The sequence below is a fragment of the Oryzias latipes genome, chromosome 5 (assembly GCF_002234675.1).
Source record: "Oryzias latipes chromosome 5, ASM223467v1".
Classification (NCBI taxonomy): domain Eukaryota; kingdom Metazoa; phylum Chordata; class Actinopteri; order Beloniformes; family Adrianichthyidae; genus Oryzias; species Oryzias latipes.
This window is the reverse complement of record NC_019863.2, coordinates 2,965,622-2,984,038: the sequence shown is the minus strand read 5'-3', so window position 1 is coordinate 2,984,038 and position 18,417 is coordinate 2,965,622. Positions and strand designations below refer to the sequence as shown.

The following is an 18,417-nucleotide window of genomic DNA, read 5'->3' as shown; positions in this document are numbered from 1 at the left end:
GAGTGGAATGAACAATGAACTGGGGGCAATTGCCATATCAATGGCGAGCAACTAACATCACCCAGTGAGGGTCCTTGGGCAAGACTCTTAACAGTACTGCCTCCCGGGCGCTTAGACTGCAGCTCACCGCTCCCCCAGGGGATTGGTCAAGTGCGGAGAAGAATTTCCCCATTGTGGGATAAATAAAGTAAAACGTTAAAGAATGCAGTGATTTTCACATGAGAAGAACTAACAGCACAGAAAAACCCGCTGTACTTTCTTACCTTGATCTTGGGTCGTTTTGACACATTGCTGTTATTATGTAAATATAAAACAAATTAAATAAATGTTTGAGTTCATAAGATCATCTCAGAGAAAGTATCTGCTTCAACTCCCGCAGTGAAAGCTGCGTCTAAATCTGCGACCCATGTTTCCATCTGTCTGACAGTTTGAAGCCAAAGCCCCTCCCCCGCCTCTCTACCTGCTTTTCCTCTCTACCTTTTCATATCCTATGGAGCAGCCAGTCGTTTTTTCCCACGCTCCTTCCAGTGTGTTCTACACTGAGGGCGCAAAATACGGTCATCATAGCAGCAGGTTGACATGATAGTCAGGGCGCTCTAGCGCAGATTTAATTAACTTTACGCGTGCGTGCTGCGTGCTGTCTGAACAACAGCACCACCCCCCGTGCACACAAATAGCCAGACTGACCTCTTCCCTTCAGCGAGAATAGCAAAGTTAATATCTTCATCAATTAACGGAAAATTGACTGACTTGTTGAGTTAAATATGGCAGATAATGTTTATATCTTGTTGGACACAAAAAAAAGTGACTTCTCCAGTACAGATGTTGAGGTTGAGGTCAGATCTTAACAATACTGCGGTCTTGAAGAATGAGGCCTCGGGGCTCATTCAATACCGGGGCTCGGTACCCATCCCTACTTCTGACACAACCAGGGACCGAACTTCTCTAGCTTGACTGTAAGCTAGCCTGATGTTGGTCAACCCCTGTCCTTTAAAAAAAACACTTTCTCTGTCTGGATCAATATCCAGTTAGATCTTTTGATATTGTGGGTTATTCTGCATTGTTACTCCTTGTCCCTTTTACCCTGTTGTGTCCTGTTCCCAGAACAGGGGCTGCGCTTGATGATATCCTGTAGATTAGAAACGAGACTTGAAAGGGAAATCCAGCCTAATTATCAGATCTTGGAACAACAGCCTCTTGATGTTTCATCTTTCACAACACATTAGACAGAATTAAAAGTATTTTTGCCGTTGTAACATCCATCAGATTGAAGGGGACTGTAGTGACTAATATATGAAAGGCCTAAATGCTTCCTGTTGCTGTTTTTGGCATTCTTACTTCAGGGATATTTCTAGTGCAGTTTGTTACGTGACAGATCAAATCAAACTCGTTGTTTATGTACAGGGGTTCCCAGCATCCTCCTTGTTGGGGGTGGAGGTGGGGAGTGGCTGTTTTTACACAGTGCTGCTATTAAACAGGTCAAAGACATTACACTATCTCATCTGACTCTGCTTCATATCTGTCTATGTCCTACATTCCAACCTTCACATAGATACAGAGAAACATTGTGTTCAGAAGAGGCTTTGTTTCCATTGACAGTAGTTTCTGTTCATGGAGTTATTTAAATAAGTTTGTATACTGTAGTAACTCCATCAATTTTTTCTGGTCTATATTTGTATTTTTGTATCAGTGGTGGGACCCGGATACAGTTTTGTGTCTGTGGACTCATAGTCAGAGCAAAGTAGTTTGGTCACATGCACTCGTACAGGTGCTGTGGGTTTCTGGGTTGCACGTGCCAGTCTGTGGTCGTAGACAGGAGCGGCCACATCTCAAGCCTTAGTCACGACTGCCCTTACGGGTGGATACAGGCTGTCTGTGAGCAAAAACTGCTCAAACCTGTACAGGGTACGCAGGTGTCCTGCACCAAGCAGCAAGGTCGTAGACCACTTGGTGAGCCCGTAGAGTGAAAATTTTGATGGAAATTTTTCTACAGGCATGCAACAACAGGTCGCAGATAATGACAACACAAGTGTACAACACCCAAGTGTAAGTAAGGGGGAAGTGGATGAGAAACAGGATTGCTTTTTTTCAACCCCTAAATTCTGCCCACTGTGCATGAAAACCTTAAGTGCTGTTTAAGTGATAAGTGTGCGCTCGTTGCGCACAACTTGACTGTTAGAATCCAGGCACTCATGTGGCACCCCATGGGTGTTGCATTTGTTGCAGTCTTTCAAATACTTCACGATAAACTTACCACGCAGACGACAAAGGCTCGTTCCATTTTCATGACTTTCCTTAAGGTGGCCCCATGAGCTTTTAGGGAGCTACATGACACACCTGCTCCTACCTTAGAGATGCGGCTGCCCCTGTTCATAGCCCTCCATGGACCCAGACTGCCTAAACAGCTGCAGCACCCGTAAAGGTCAAGCCCCCAGTACTGATGGATGAGGCTAAGGCTGTAAAGTGAGAACTGGTGTGTCTTGCATTTCCTTTGAGGCTTGTATGGCCACCTTAAGAGACGTCATGAAAATGGAACGTACCATTGTTGTACGTATGGTAAGTGTATTGTGAAGTGTTTGTGAGGCTAATGGAAGTTGTACACTTCTAACGTAAATGGTAAATGTCGTATACTTATATAGCGCTTTTCTTCCTACAAGGACAAAGCGCTTTTACAGTCACGGACCCATTCACCCAGTCACACACACATTCACACACTGGTGGCCGCTCCGCTGCCAAACACAGGCGCCCGCCTACCACCAGAGGCAAGGTGGGGTTCAGTGTCTTGCCCAAGGACACTTTGACTCATGGGCGTGCAAGGCGGGAATCGAACCTGCAATCTTACGATCATGGGTCGACCGCCCGTGGTGCAGGTGATGTACAGGTGAACGTACAGGTGATGCTGTCGCTTAGTGCCCTTGTGCCACACTAGTGGTTATTAAGGTGCGAGTACTGGCTCCTGACTGACCGCACGCACACAAATGTTGTGTGGATAACACCTGGTGGGTAATAACAGTTAGGTAATACCCAGGTACCTGTGGGATGTTCATACTACACTCTGATTCCCCATTTCTAACCGTTAGGCCAGTGTATTTCAATCTTTTTTGAGCCAAGGCACACTTTATCCCTGACAAAAATCAGCATCCAAAAATGAAAAAAAGGAGAAACTCAATAAGCTGTATTGATGTACAGTCCCTCCACAGTCTCACATGCATTTTTGTGATAATTGTGGCAGAAAAAGCTGGAAGTTGCAGCTATTTTTTAAAAACATTTAATAAAAGTTAAGTTAGTTTTCAGTAATAATTTTCAACTAAATTATTTGAAAATTTGCTCAGTGTTTTATCAGAGCCTGTTTGATGAACACAGTGCTGATATCCTGGAGATGGTAAAGTAAATGGGTAATTTCCCACGGCACACTTGACCATTTCCCACGGCACGCACACTGGTTGAAAAACACTGCGTTAGACTACACATCAATTAAGACTTAACTTAAAGTAACCATTTGTGAAGTGAAAAGGTATTTTACCAATTCCATACCATCTTTTTTCAACTTTAACTTTAAAACTCATTAGACAGCATTTTTAGTTTCATGCCTTAAACACAACAAAATGATAAATGGCAAAAAGCAATACAGTCTAAGATTATATCCTTAAAAATGTTTCAGATTAGAGCATTCCTCCTGTTTGAAGTTTAATCCTAGTGATGCTGATGCCAGCTGTTTTTTTCTGTGTTGTTCCTTTGACCAGGATGATCTATAGGTCTTGAGAGAATAGCTGACTGTGAGGTTCATAATCCTTGAGTCTGCTCCGTGGCAGCACGCTGAAGTGACTGACCTGTTTTTAAACTATCCAGTCTCATCTGCCTCTCTGTCCTAACGAAGAACACATTCTCGCAGCCCCAAGACACCCACACACAGGTTTGGTCGATGCTTGTTGACTCCATGATGAGGGAAAAGATGACATGCGTTCACACAGCACGCAGACATTAGCACCAGGAGGGAGATGAGCGTCTTGCTTGTCCAGTAAATAAAACACAGTAGCCAAAAGCAAGTTATTATGATGATGAGACAAATTATTAGATATTTCTTCATTCATTTTCTCAGTGAGAAGAGAAAAGGATCGTTCTGCAGATGGGGCAATTTATTTACTTCATCGATTTTATTGTTAAAAGGAAAACTTTTTCGAGTTTTTATAGTTAAAAATGAGCTGTATTTAATTAGTCTCTTTACTAATGGCCAAATTCAGGAACTAAAGTCTGTCCTTTTGCAAAGTTTTGCTCTTGGGGAATATTACAGTTACAGAAGAGTTTTGCTTTTAATATGAGGAGTATTTTTGTCAGAAAACCTTCTTGACACAATATTTTTCCTCTGCTACTAAACTCTGAACAGACGTGTGTTTTCAGTGCAGTAAACTGACTTTGTACCAAGTTCTCTAACCATTTCTTTGGGAGATGCACAAAGATTTCCGTTAGCAGCCATGGGGCTGAAGAGGAGGCAGTGCTGAAAGACAAATCATCATGAGAGGACAAGCCCCTGTGTTGGATGGACCAAATCTGAAATGGCTGATATCAAGAAGTCCTACCAATGGCTAGAACGGGCTGGCCTACAGGACACAACTGAAGCGCTCATCCTGGCAGCTCAGGAACAAGCCCTGAGCACCAGAGCAATAGAGGCTCAGATCTACCACACCAGACAAGACCCAAGGTGTAGGCTGTGCAAAGAGGCGCCTGAAACAATCCAGCACATAACTGCAGGGTGTAAGATGCTGGCAGGTAAAGCATACATGGAGCGCCACAATTAAGTGGCTGGAATAATATACAGGAACATGTGTGCAGAATATGAACTGGAAACCCCAAGATCAAAATGGGACACACCTCCGAAGGTGGTAGAGAATGAGAGGGCAAAGATCCTGTGGGACTTCCAGATCCAGACTGATAGGATGGTAATGGGGAACCAACCAGACATTGTAGTGGTGGATAAAGAACAGAGGAAAGCTGTTGTGGTGGATGTGGCAGTGCCAAGTGATGGGAACATCAGGAAGAAGGAACATGAGGAACTGGAGAAATACCAGGGACTCAGAGAAGAACTGGAGAAAGCCTGGAAAGTGAAGGTGACAGTGGTGCCAGTGGTAATTGGAGCACTCGGGGCAGTAACCACCAAGCTGGAGGAGTGGCTACAACAGATACCTGGAAAGACCTCAGACCTCTCAGTCCAGAAAAGAACAGTGCTAGGAACAGCTAAGATACTGCGCAGGACCCTCAAGCTCCCAGGACACTGGTTGAGACGCTGGTGAGAAACCACGGAGGGCGATATTGGAATTTTTAAAATTTGTCTTCATAGGGAGTTTCTCACAGTGTGTAGCTTACAGCCATAAAATTATTCCAAAGCAGGTTTTTACATTTTTTAAGCAGTTTTTAGATCACAGTTGGTAGGATTCTAGACCCCCAGTAGTGTCTGCAATATTATAGATTGTGATTACAGTCCGTCTTGTTCTGCAATGGTGTAAAGCGTGCACTCTGGAAAGCACCAATCTTACACTGAGGTGGTTGTGTGAAGTGACATCAGGAGAACAGACGCAGAACAAAGGCAGATCTTGGTTCTAACTTTATTACACAACAGCTGTTTTAAAGGAGCTCATGTTTTCATGTCTAAATGAAAGAAATTCTTGACTCAAGATTGGTGGATGAGTGATTCATGCAACCATTGAAAGAGGTATAGTTTTTGGTCAGTGTGGACCATTTTTGTTTAAACAAAGAAACAAATGAAGATTTTTTTCAAATTACATTATGGATCTGATTGTTCAGTATTAGCTGAATGATCTTCGGTCTCTTCCAGCAGCACTGACAAATAATGTGTCATTCTTTTAGGCTGTGATTTAGTGAAATCTTGTGGGCCTTCAGTTATGATCCGTGTGTTTGTCACAGCTTTTCAACCCGGAGGAAGTCTGGAATTTTACCAAAGCCCTAAACCACCTTGATTCATTTCCTTTTCATTCACTTTAAAGCAGATTTGCTGCAGCGCTTGAGCACTGCTCCTCTGTTTCATGAACCTGTTTTAGTCGAGCTTTAGGTGTCAGACAGATGGCTTCACAACTGTGAAAAGTAGAGATAAAACGGGGAGCATGGTTGACTGCGAGGCGCCTAATGGCTGCAAAGCAGGCCCAACTCATCACCTCTCAAGCACTGCGTTTGACAGTTTGTTTGAGGGGTTAGTGATGAAACTCTGCACTTGATTTTCACCAAATGTGGTGCTTTGAATTATAATTGGGGATCTTCACTTCCATCTTGCCTGTCCTTAAGAGATCCTTGAAGATAATTGCTTTTGCCATGTTCTTTTTACAACTGAGTGAACGAACCTGAATGTTTCACAGCAGAAAACTGCTAAAACATCAGCATTTATTGCGGCGCTGCTAATTCCTGCTGAAGGGTGTTGGAATCTTTCCCCAAGTGTCGACATTTTGCTGTTTTTATATTTTTTGTATCTATTTTTTCTTTTGGTTTGTTTTTAAGGACCTTGTCAGCATCAAGTGACAGTTTATAATATCCTGTAAAACCTAACACTTATTTAGGGGTAGGGGTTGTTGTCTTTCGTGCATATTTGTGCGCGTTTATTGAATATTCAGTTGCATGACGTTTTTTGTCAAATCAAAGACAATGCATTTAATAAATGCATTTTTAATTCCGCCTCCACCACAAAATTTTTGATCCAAAAATATAATCATGAGCTGAAAAAGAGTGACTCCAAATATATTAAATGATATTTATACAGACACATTGCAAACATAACTTTCTAAGTAGGAAATGAAAATATGAAAATTTTCCTTTTCTTGCTTCCGAAACCTTTTTCCTTTTTTTTTTTGCTTTCTAAAATTTTTTTTTGCGTTAAATAAATGTTGAAATATGAAGAGAAAATAGCATTTTTTCATGAGTTTTTTTTTTTTTTTACTTTGGACAAAAGCACACGAGTTCTTAAAACTAAGACATCCTTTGAAAATTAACATAAAAGTGGAAAATGCTTCTGCAAAATACATTAAGTGTACTTTGGTGAGCCGTCATTCTTTTGCTTTTTATTGCTGTTGATCTATTCCAAAACACTGTTGTGCAGCATGAAATAATAATGTGTGCTTTAAATCTTTTTTCTTTACAAACAGATCTTAAAGAAAACAAGACTTTCCTTTACAGTTTACAGTTTATTTTACAGTTTCAGGAGATCTTAAGCCATTAATTCACACATCTGAAAAATTAAAAATTAATCAATGCTAAAAGAAAGTAAGAAAGTATGAAATATTTGTAAAATGAATAAAATTCAACTCCGCTCCATGCATCAGAATGGAGCGGAGCAGGAAGCTTCTGCCCTTCCCAGTGTATTTTCTGCATTACAAGTTAAGCTCTTTTTCCAACTGCATTTTCTTTTAATCTGCTCCTGATCCACAATGATTTGCATTAAAGAAAACACTCAGAAATTCACTTTTGAGCTTAATTTTTGTTATATATGCCCTCCATCATGAGGAAAAATGCCACAAGAACATGCTAAAAACACCAAAAGCATCAGAGTGGGTCTTTAAATGTACTTCTTGAGACATTAAGACTTACCAGAACAGTCTGAATACCAGCCTTTCCTGATTCTCTCCTGTTTTGACTGATAAATCACCATACATTAGCCCTCAGGCTCACCTGCGGCTTGTATGGCAATGAGGGACTGTTAGTACTTTCTTTTGCAGCTGTCCTTTTGTTATCCTCACTTGGGAGCATTTCTCCTTTGGCGATTTCCTGCCACACCAGCCAGACTCCTGCAGTCTAGAATTTCCATAAATGCTCTCAGAAAAACAGTGGTATACTAACCTGATGGGGTGCTGTGGATTACAGAGTCTATAGTGTTGGATCAGAGGCTGTTGTTAAACTCAGCTGCTTAGATGGACTGAAGTACCAGTAAAACTGAGGAGAAAATGTTTATTTGTCCCAGCCAAAATTTCAGCATTTATCTGACACAACAGCTCTTGTTGTGTGGCATTTGGAATAGATATTAAGACAGAAAAGTGGTTTTAATTGCATCAGGAAACACATTACATCACCCCTTCCTTACATGTTCCCCTTAGATGAGTTTGAGTCAGAACTTTCTGCTTTTGACAAGGAAGGAAAATAATTTAATTTATAAGTCTGTATGAGTTGTAAACATTGTGTTTTACTGTTAGATATTAGGTAAAGTTGACACTTGTGGTTACTCATCTGTTTGTTTTAAATGTTAGAAAATAAATAATTGTATTCTATGTTGGGGAAAATTTCAATCAAAGAAACAATTTCCATGTAAAATTTTACCTTTTTCAAACTGTAAAGATCAGAAAAATGGAAATCAGTTTCCAGTTTTTCACAATGTTTCAGATAATTCAGTTTTTGTCTAGACATTAAACAAAGTTTTGTAACTTAGCCAGACGTCTTGCAGCCGTCCTATGATCACTCATTAGGCAGCTCACTTCTCTGCAAATGTTTTTGATCTATATGAAACTATAAAGCAGAAAATCTCAGGGCTTAGGTTTTCCTCTGCAAAAATATAGTGTAATATTTATAACTCTTCACTTTCCCCTCACACTACAGGAGATTGCAAATGTAGACACTTTAATGCAGAGGGTAATGCATCTTTAATTAACTCACACAGGAGGGAATATCTTCATTCTAATGTCTGAAAAACTTAATTTAGAGTAACGCACAGAGGATTTCCATGCCCCCCCATCTCACTCCAAAACCTATATTTAATCTTAGTGATGTCCTTTGTGCACTGTTTGTAATAATTAATATCAATGTGAGAAGTATCACAAGAAGGTTTTGTGGTGTAAAAAATGTTTTATGTTGCTGAGTTTGTTTACTGTTAAACCACCAAATGATCACACTGGATATCCTGTTGGCTTTTATGTTACATACATACAGTACATGCAATATAACTTTATTAGGTACACCATACTAGTATCGGGTATCCCCCCTTTGGCCTTCAGAACCGCCTTAATACTTTGTAGAGTAGATTCAACAAGGTTCTAGAAACATTCCTCAGAGAGTTTGGTCCGTAATGTCATGACAGCATCACACAGTTGCTGCAGATTTGTCAGCTACACATCCATGATGCCGTTGCACCACATCTCAAAGGTTCTCTAATGGGTTGAGATCTGGTGACTGTGGAGGCCATTTGAGTCCAGAGAACTCATAGTCATGTTCTAGAAACCAGTCTGAGATGATTCCAGCTTTATGACATGGTTCCTTAATCCTAATGGAAGTAGCATCAGAAGATGGAACACTGTGGTCAGAAAGGGATGGACATGGTCAGCAACAATAGTCAGGTAGGCTGTGGCGTTGGAACCATGCTCAACTGGAACAAAGGGGCCCAAAGTGTGCCAAGAAAATATCCCCACACCATGACACCACCACCACCAGCCTGAACCTTTGACACAAGGCAGGATGGATCTTTACTTTCATGTTGTTGACGCCAAATTCTGACCCTACCATAAGAATGTGGCAGCAGAAATGGAGACTCATCAGACCAGACAATGTTTTTCCAATCTTCTATTGTCCAGTTTTGGTGAGTCTGTGTGAATTGTAGCCTCAGTTTCCTGTTCTTAGCTGACAGCAGTGGTACCTGGTGTGGTCTTCTGCTGCTGTCGCTCATTCACTTAAAGGTTGGACGAGTTGTGTGTTCTGCAGACCTCAATTGGAACCAGTGGTTCTTTGAGTTCCTGTTGTCTTTCTATCAGCTGGAACCAGTCTGGCCATTCTTCTCTGACCTCTGGCATCAACAAGGCAATTCCGCCCACAGAACTGCAGCTCACTGAATATTTTCCCTTTTTCTGACCATTCTCTGTAAACCCTAGAGAAGGTTGTGGGGGAAAATCCCAGTAGATCAGTAGTTTCTGAAATACTCAGACCAGCTCGTCTGGCACCAACAACTATGTCACTTTCAAAGTCACTTCAATCACCTTTCTTCCCCGTTCTGATGATCAGTTTGAACTGCAGCAGGTCAAATGGACCATGTCTACATGACTAAATGCATTGAGTTGCTGCTTTGAGTTTGGCTTATTAGAAATGTGCAATAATGGGCAGTTGGATAAGTGCCTATAAAAGTGGCCAGTGGGTTTATGTTTTTAAGTTTTGTAGATTTCATGCATCTTACTTCCTGTTTCTTCTTCTTTCGTTTGAACAGGAGAGAAAACTTTGTGCCTTCCCAACCGTTGAAATCTACACCTCGGATGCCATCCATTATATGGTCCCGCTGTCCCGCCAGACGCACTTCTATGTGCCAGAAATCAAAGAGGAGTTTAAAACAGATGTGAAAGAAGAGGACTCGGATGAGGATAGAGGAACCGATATAACAGGTAACAAAAAATGAAAACCTCCAGCAAAAACCTTCCCAAAGAGAGTAAAAACTGATTAAACCACCGTCTCATAATTCTGTTTATAATGACCCCCAGCTGCTTAATTTATTAAGTGATGTGAGGGTCTACAAGGGGGATTTAATCTTTTAAAATAGCTGCCACAAATCCTCTCCTTTATGTCTATAAGATATAGTGTTGTGAAGCATATTGATAAAAATGTAGGATTTTATTCCCCCGTTCAGTGTCAACTAGGAGCAAAACAAAGAGGAAATGTGTGACAACTTTTATGTGTTTTCACATCGACTCCTCATCTGCACCTGACTGATGAGGATATGGGGGGTATAAGTCTCTGTAATTGTTCTGTCATTATACGCATGGTCTTCTCGGCTGCCATCACTCTTGGAGGTTTGCTGGAGTTGCAGGCCGGAGTCGGGCCAATATTGACTCCATCAGTTCACAAATCACAGAGCAAAAAGACGTTGGGCTGCAAGGACAGAGTGGTGGCCAGCATCTGCCTGCTCAGTCCTAAATCAAGTGTCATCGCATGCTCACTCGCTTTAAAGAAGCTTTATAGTCATTTGTTTACTTTTGAAGCATGCTTGTAGGGGATTTACTTTCAAAAGAAAAACTTCAGGATTAACATAGAAAGAAATCTTTTTGCAACGTTCAATGACTTCTCAGCAACACTGGGTTCCCTGCTCACCTTTCTCACAAATTAGGATAAAATTAGGAATATTTGTAAAAGTAGGCTACCTTTCAGAGGCTCCTATTTCCTAAGTGAAGATTTTAGATGGCGTAAATTGTGAATTATTTTTTAAAATAAAGAGGTTTTACAGATTTTTGGGGGGCAAATAGAGGAAACGGGACTTTATTTCTTGACTAAAAATTCTCCAATGCAGTTTTCTGAGAGCGTTGATGGAAAAATACAAGACACTTGAAGTTGCTAAACTAATCTGGAGCAAACTATGGGTAGAAAGGGCTTCAGGCCTAAGAAAGAATGAATTTGATCTGCTTGTTGATGGTCAGTATTTAAGATGTGTGCTGTGCTTTTTTCTTCCAAACATAGATACAAATCTGTAAACAGCCTCCTGCCACGTCAGTGTGAAAATACGATTAGATGTGAATCTACTCTGGGCTGTGTGAGCTGACGTAAAAATGCATTCATGCGAGTTAAAAACGTCTCTGTTTGAGCTTAAAAAACCTTTGAATCCAGAGGCTTTGTGAAGTTTCTACATCAAAATTCAAGACCGTTGAAAGAGCAAACTTTGGATTCTCTGATGAGCTCCCAGCTCATTGTTTGTGTTTTTTAAGCAGTTCCATGCAAAGTTTGTCATTTAAAAGACATTAGATGTGAAGCTGCATTAATGTCTTGCTCTTTTGTTAAGCATTCTGGTATCATGGCTGGGATTTGTTTGGGAATAACTGTTCATCTCTAATGAGTTCACTTTGAGCATGTTAGTGTGTGTTTGTGTGTATTAAGGAAGCTCAGACACAGCTGAGCTTATGAAGAGACCAATCAATCAGCATGGTTAAGCCCTGTCTGACAAGCCAGCTGTGGAGAATCTGCCTGCCCACCTGGGAACCTCCTTCCCTTCGTCCCACATCGGCGTTAAAAATCATTCCTCCCTTAAACTCTGTCTCTGCCCTATTAGTGCAAGAGAGAAAGAAAAAACAAAACCATGTCATTTTTTTTTTTTTTACAAAAGACTTAAACTGTTTTTACTAAACAGTGTTTTAAAAATCCATGTTTATTCATTGTCAGCAAAATACTTTTATGGTACTTAATGGTTTTAATCTATAGTTAAAAATAATAGATTCTAAATTTACAGTGTTTTGCCAGATTGAGGCATAAAAAAGCCTCACAAAGTTTGATGAGATGATTATAAATATGCTGTAATTGGATACTTTCACTCAATGTCTGTTTGTAAATTATAATAATTGTATAAATATAACTGCGAGCAGTTAAGCGCTGCACTGTAGCTATGGCAACATGATCTGATCATGTAAAAAGCATGGCTGCAAGCACTAATGGGAAAAATCCGTTAGTGTTTTTTGCAGCAATGTTTGTCTGAGCAGCTGCAACAGTGTTGTAAAAACCCATCCTGGTGTTTTTCAAAGCCTTTGGATTGAGGCTGGACATTCAGAAATAGGTAGAAACATTTCATGCTGTTGCTTCTCCGCTAAATCTCCAACAATGACTTATTGTTAGAAAATACTAAAGACTGAAAAAGACATAAACGTAGCACAACAACATGTAAATAATGGGGCTGGGTATCACCAAGAATTTCCAGAATTGGTTCGATTCGACTCAAGTTGTTTTTTATTTGTTTGATCCTCTCGGTTCATTTCGATTCGATTCAATTTTGGATTTACACGGTTTACACATTTAGACATATTTGAAGAGAAATACAATAATAATCACTATATGCTTTGAAGATATTAATATTAATCTGATACAGTTCACATACTGTAAATATTATTAGTGAAATAATAAACCATTTAGATTGTTAACACCAAAACCGGTTACATGATTTCTCAAAAGGAGAAGCTACAATAATGGATCAATCGATTTTATCAACCCAGCCCTAGCAGATAATCCAACAGATATGGGTCTAATGAATAAAAATTATTCATAAAGAGTTGCACTAATAAAAGTAAGTTGTATGCATTAGGCAAATCACAATGTTGATTTTTAAAAATGTACATTTTTTCTGTGCGGTGCATTTTGCAATCCCCAAAGTGAAGCGTCATTTCAGAATCAACCTGGCTTTAAGTCCCACTCAATCTTCTTTGTCCTATATTCAAAGTGTTCCCAAAGGTCCTTTTGATTTAGTAAAACCTGTGTCGTTTATAGTTTCTGCAGAGCTGCAGGAGTTCATCAGACGTGGTTGGTGACTCGAATCGATATTGGATGTTGTCTCTCGATCAGTGACGGTCTTTTAAATTTATTATTATTATTATAATCAGCGCTTTATATCTCAAGCTTATTATTGCGGATAAATACTCCACTAGAAGTTTGCATGTCATGAATGGATCACGACATTTTTTTGCTATAAATTGCAGTAGAATACGGCAGCAGTTCAATCAGGAGGCTAACAAAAACAGTTCAATCAAGCCGACGAGATTCCAGCTTGATGACATGGAGCCTTATTCTGCTGGAAGGAGCCATCAGAAGATGGTACACTGTTAGTCCTCATCTTCACTTCATTTTCACCTTTTTATCTTTGAAATTTAAAAGATGAAGGTGAATAATTTATTATTTTGAATGTTTCTTTATTTGCTGTGTTTGTTACCTTGAGAATGGTTTCATCTTTTCTTTTGGATGTCTCAGTCCACTCGCTCTCTGTGTTTTGCTGATATGCTGAGTGGTTTTTACGTTTTATTCCTTTGCTGACTGTACCTCACACTGCCATGTCATTTCCGTTGACCTTGCTGCAGCTGGCTCGCCTCCGATGTTGCTGATTGATAAACCATATCAGTACCTGCTTGTCCTTCCGTTTTCACCAAATGTGTCCCTTTTTTCAATTATAGAAAGGTTGCAGGCCTTATAAAAGAAGACATGGATTTTCACACACTAAGATGTTATGATATTGGATGTTTGAAATTAGTTATCACTTGACGATGTGATGGAAAAGTATGAACAATAAGAAGTTACTATGCAATCAGCAGTTATATCCTGTTTTTGACGATGCTGATGTTACTTTAGACTTAAAGTTTCAGAGATTTTGTTTTCATTTTCAATAGTTTTAATTTAAAAAAATATACACAAAGTGCAGAATAAAAGCCATCTTATTGTAGGGCACATATTCTTATAGTTAAAGTAGTTGTGGTGATGTGACTTGTGGTATTTGAAAACAGCAAATACAAGTTTTTTTGAGGGTTTCCTGCAAAGATAGCAAAAACACTCAAAAACTCAAAAATCTGCAGATCTGACCTTTTGTGGAGATACAATCAACAGTAAACTAGAAAAATATGACCTTATACTTGCCTCAAAAGTACTTTACCCAGTCTCTAATTTGTAAACAATAGGATCCATCTATTTAGTGATTAAGCTTCTGTTTTGGTCATTTATCTCCGGCCTTCCATGTCTTTGGTTCTCCTTCTCTCAGCAGGTGTCAGACCCGTATGATCTAATAACCTCCTCAAAACTCCTCTCCTGTTTTTCAAACAGTTTAAAGAACAAGACCTTGATCCTCTGCTAATAATCCCTCTGTGCACAATTATCAGCCAATTTGTGATCCAAAAGATTGACAGTTTTCAGCCGCAGAACCAGTCGAACTTGTCTGCACTTCCAGGTGGGTAAGAGCTGTTTAGGGCTGCAAACTGCTGAGTCAGCAGGTACAACCAAACTGTGGACAGCGTCAGACAGACACCAACAAGCATGAACATTTCACCACTACAGTGTTCACTTGGAGCTTTTCCCTTTTGAACTGGAAGGGAGGAGGAGGAAAGCTCAAAGGAATGACAAAAGCCCTGCTAAAACTCAAACTGAAAGCAAAGTTTTAATCTTCACACCAACACTCTGCCTTCTTTTGTTCAATTCATTTTCTTATACATTTCATAAGAAGACACCAATTCTTAAACCAACTTCTCCAAGTCGGAACATCCTCACCAGATGTGTTCCTCTGTGGAAATCTGCCCCTGGTGTTGTCTGGACTTGCATCACTTCTATCGTAATGCCTTATTTGGTTTGTTCATACATCAACTCTGCTCTGCAAACAGGATCAGATCCACTGGATGTGATAATTAGATTGGTTTGATTAGAATGAGTCGGAGGGAGCAGCTGACCTTAGGGGCCACCCTGAAGAGTCTCTGTTTATTGTGTTTGAGTCCCCGATGACAGTTTTAGCACAGATCCTCCAAGATGTGTGTGCGTGTTGCTCATTAAAAGCATGAAGATCGTGATGGGCGGGGTGGTGTCGGTTAAGCAAAGTTCTACTTTTGCAAGTCCAGCATATTATATTTATAGAAAATCCTTTGACTTTTTTTCTGTGGAAGTTTAACTTACAATCCAATAAAGCATAAAAATATTGTTCAAGAACAGGAATGATGGAGAGCTTTACCTCCTCCTAAAGGCTGAGATCCGTAGGGCAAAACCTCCTGATGATCCCTGCTTTGAGCGCGTTCCTGTGGAACAAACTCCCACCTTTCCTACGCTCACTCAACTCTGTCCATGCCTTCAAAACACAACTTAAAGCCTTTTTTTTTTTTTTTTGCAAACAACGTCAGAAAATAGGCCATTGGCTTTTTTGTGTCCTTTTAAAACTGTTGTTGTATTTATGCTCTTTTCTTTTTGTGAAGCATTTTGTGACTGTGGTCTGGGGAAGGTTATAGATGAATAAACTTCACTTACTTACCAGATCCTTTAATGCATTATAACAATCATCTTGGCATTTCAACCCATTTCAGGACTGCTTACGCGGTAGTGGATGATAATAACCACTGGGACACAGTGAGCTCCAAAGCCAGTTAAATTCAAGTTTACACAGAACTCATGAGTAATCTAATGATATATATGAAGATTCTTTGTATTTTTCGACAAATAAATTCCCCCCCCACATTTTTTGATCACAGCGTTTGACTGCTGTAAATCTGTTTAACTGTTACAATAAATACCAAACGGGTGGATTTATCAAATCCAACATCTAAATGAGTCATCAGCTCCTTTCCCTGAAAGACTTTCTCTTTCTAACGTTATTTTGCTTCCTTTTCCTCCAACTTTTGCTCCAAGCTCTGCGCTGAATGTTAAGCGGCTAAGAAGTTTCATAACGCTAAGATTAGGTCTTCTCATCTCTGATCGGATGATAAAGCATTCTAATATATGAAGCAATTTATAATAGATGAAGCTCTCTTGACATCCAGTCGTGTTCGCGGCATGGAAAGGTAAGATCTGGCCTCTTGTAGAGTTTTGGTAAAGAGGTTTTAAAAAAAATCGGACAGTCTCAGACTGCAGGGAGATCTTTCTGATCAAATCAAAGATTGATCTATCACTGCATCTTCTTGGAAAAAAGAATTCAATATTTCTGGTTTGTTCAATGTTGTTATGCAGCCCACACAGCCTATTTATCTGTCTGGCTTTTTGCTTTGCTGCAGGTGCAGATTCCCACAGTGATGTGAGCTCGGTGAGTGGCGGCGTGCCATGGGACAGCAGAGAGACGTCCCTGGCAGCGTCCACGGCTGCCTCGCTGGCCTCCTCTCTGCCCCTGAGGGATGTAATGGATGCAAACGAAGACACTAAAAACAGAGACCTCAGCAACAGAGACTCAGACGAGTCTATGGGCAGCGGCTCATCCTTTGAAGAGCTTGACATGGAACAGGACGGGGGGGTAGAGAAGGAAAGCAGGCAGGAGGAGGAGGAGGAGGAGGAGGGGATCCCTGAGGGTGAAGGTGGAAATAAAGAAGAAGAAGAAGAGGAAGAGGAAATGGTGGCCAACAAAGAGGAACCCTTGGGACAGGGTGAGGAGTAGGACAGATGCTGAAGAGATGGGGGATGCAAGTGTGCAACAATGGCGTTCCAGAGAGTTTTTCCACTGTGCTGTGGTTGGTTATCAGTCCGTCAGTCATACAAACCATTCATGCCATGACATCCGAGTCATATTTCCACACCTTCTTAATTGTAGTTTTAAGCCTTCACGTTTTCTTTAATCACAATCTCTGCTTTTAGAAATAATCCACAGGTAAACCTTTCAGGGTAAAGCAGCAATAGGTTAATTAGAGCACAATTTGCCTTTAATTGGAGGAAAGATGCATCTAACTGACAGGGACACCTTGTTCCCTGAAACCAACCAGCAATATTTGTTTATTTTGACAATTTGGAATTTTTCTCCAGGGTCTTGCTCTGAAAAAAAATCCGCCTGTGTGTGTGAGCTCTGCCCGAAATAAGTGTATTGATCTGTTGTAGAAAAAAAAAAAAGAAAAATGTGCAGGAGCTGCCGCTGTTGTAAAGATTGGATGGACCTGCATCTTTGAGTTTTTGAAATGTGAAACAGCTCAACATCACCTCCACCTGAACTATGGCTTTTTATGAAACACAAACATTTTCCTATGAAGACTGCACTCTGTGCTCAGATGATTGCTTTTTCATGTCATATTTTCTTTCCTTTAGTTTGTTACTCTTTACTTATTTCTCCTGTTAAGACCAATATTCACTTGATGGACTTCTGTGGACAATTTGTGACCTATTTGTGGGCTGACATGATTGATATTGGACATGTAGAAACATATAGTACATTGTTTGTGTCTCTGTGTGGAATAAAATTTGCAAATGGGAAGTGTTTATTTCTGGTAGGATCCAGGAGTGCATGCATTTGTTTCAAACACACAAATAGGATAACTCTTGTCCAAAAATTCCCTGTAAAAGCACCTCATTTTTAGGTTTCCTAACATTCAGCTGCACAACTTCTCTTCCCGCTGATGACAGTCTTCAATTTTTATGTGTCTGCTTTGCAGCAGAGATGGGGGGGTGTAACAGAGCGTGGGTGGCAGTGCGACACATTGTTGTTCAGAAGCCATCGATGAGGCAGTAAGCGCCTCATAAGTTATTAAGCTTGCTCTAAGAGGCGGATTGCTTTCAAGGTTTCACAGTGTGATGATTGCCAGTGTCACCACTTTGTTTGGGCACTGACAAGAAAACAGAGGATGAATAAAAGAGAGGTGCTGCTAAAGAAGACTGGCAGTTTCTTCAGTGCAAGCTGAGCCAATTAAGCACCGCTGTGGTGAGATTTTCTTTGGGAAGCCAATTCCCTGGGCACACTCAAAGTGTTTAATCAAAATGCACATTGTAGGTATGTTGGAAGAGTAAAAGCCTGTGAAAGAATCGCTTTACAAATGCTGCTGTACCCAAAGGATTCTATGGAGGGTTGCATCAGTCGACTTCCCACCTGATTATGAGCCTTGGTATTTTAACATCTATGTTTAACACTCAGGGGAGGGTGGGAGTTGGCTTCATGCAGGTTTGACAGACGTGTGTGTTCTTTAGCACAATGTCCTTCCAGCCAGTGTTCCTTTGTTCAATTAAAAATCACAGAAAGTATAGTTTGTGCACCTATGTCTACAGAAAGATAATGCA

General features: G+C 40.3%; 1 protein-coding gene across 1 annotated transcript in view; it reads left to right on the top strand.

The window, feature by feature from the left end:
- The window catches only part of tex264 (testis expressed 264), an 89,969-nt gene extending 72,349 nt beyond the window's left edge, over window positions 1-17,620 (top strand). Inside the window, exons 3-4 of the mRNA XM_004068477.3 lie at window positions 10,178-10,349; window positions 16,443-17,620. Of these exons, the coding sequence (XP_004068525.1) occupies window positions 10,178-10,349; window positions 16,443-16,816 (546 nt within the window). The 3' untranslated portion in view covers window positions 16,817-17,620. The remainder of the gene's footprint in view (window positions 1-10,177; window positions 10,350-16,442) is intronic.
- Window positions 17,621-18,417: the final 797 nt, after the last annotated feature.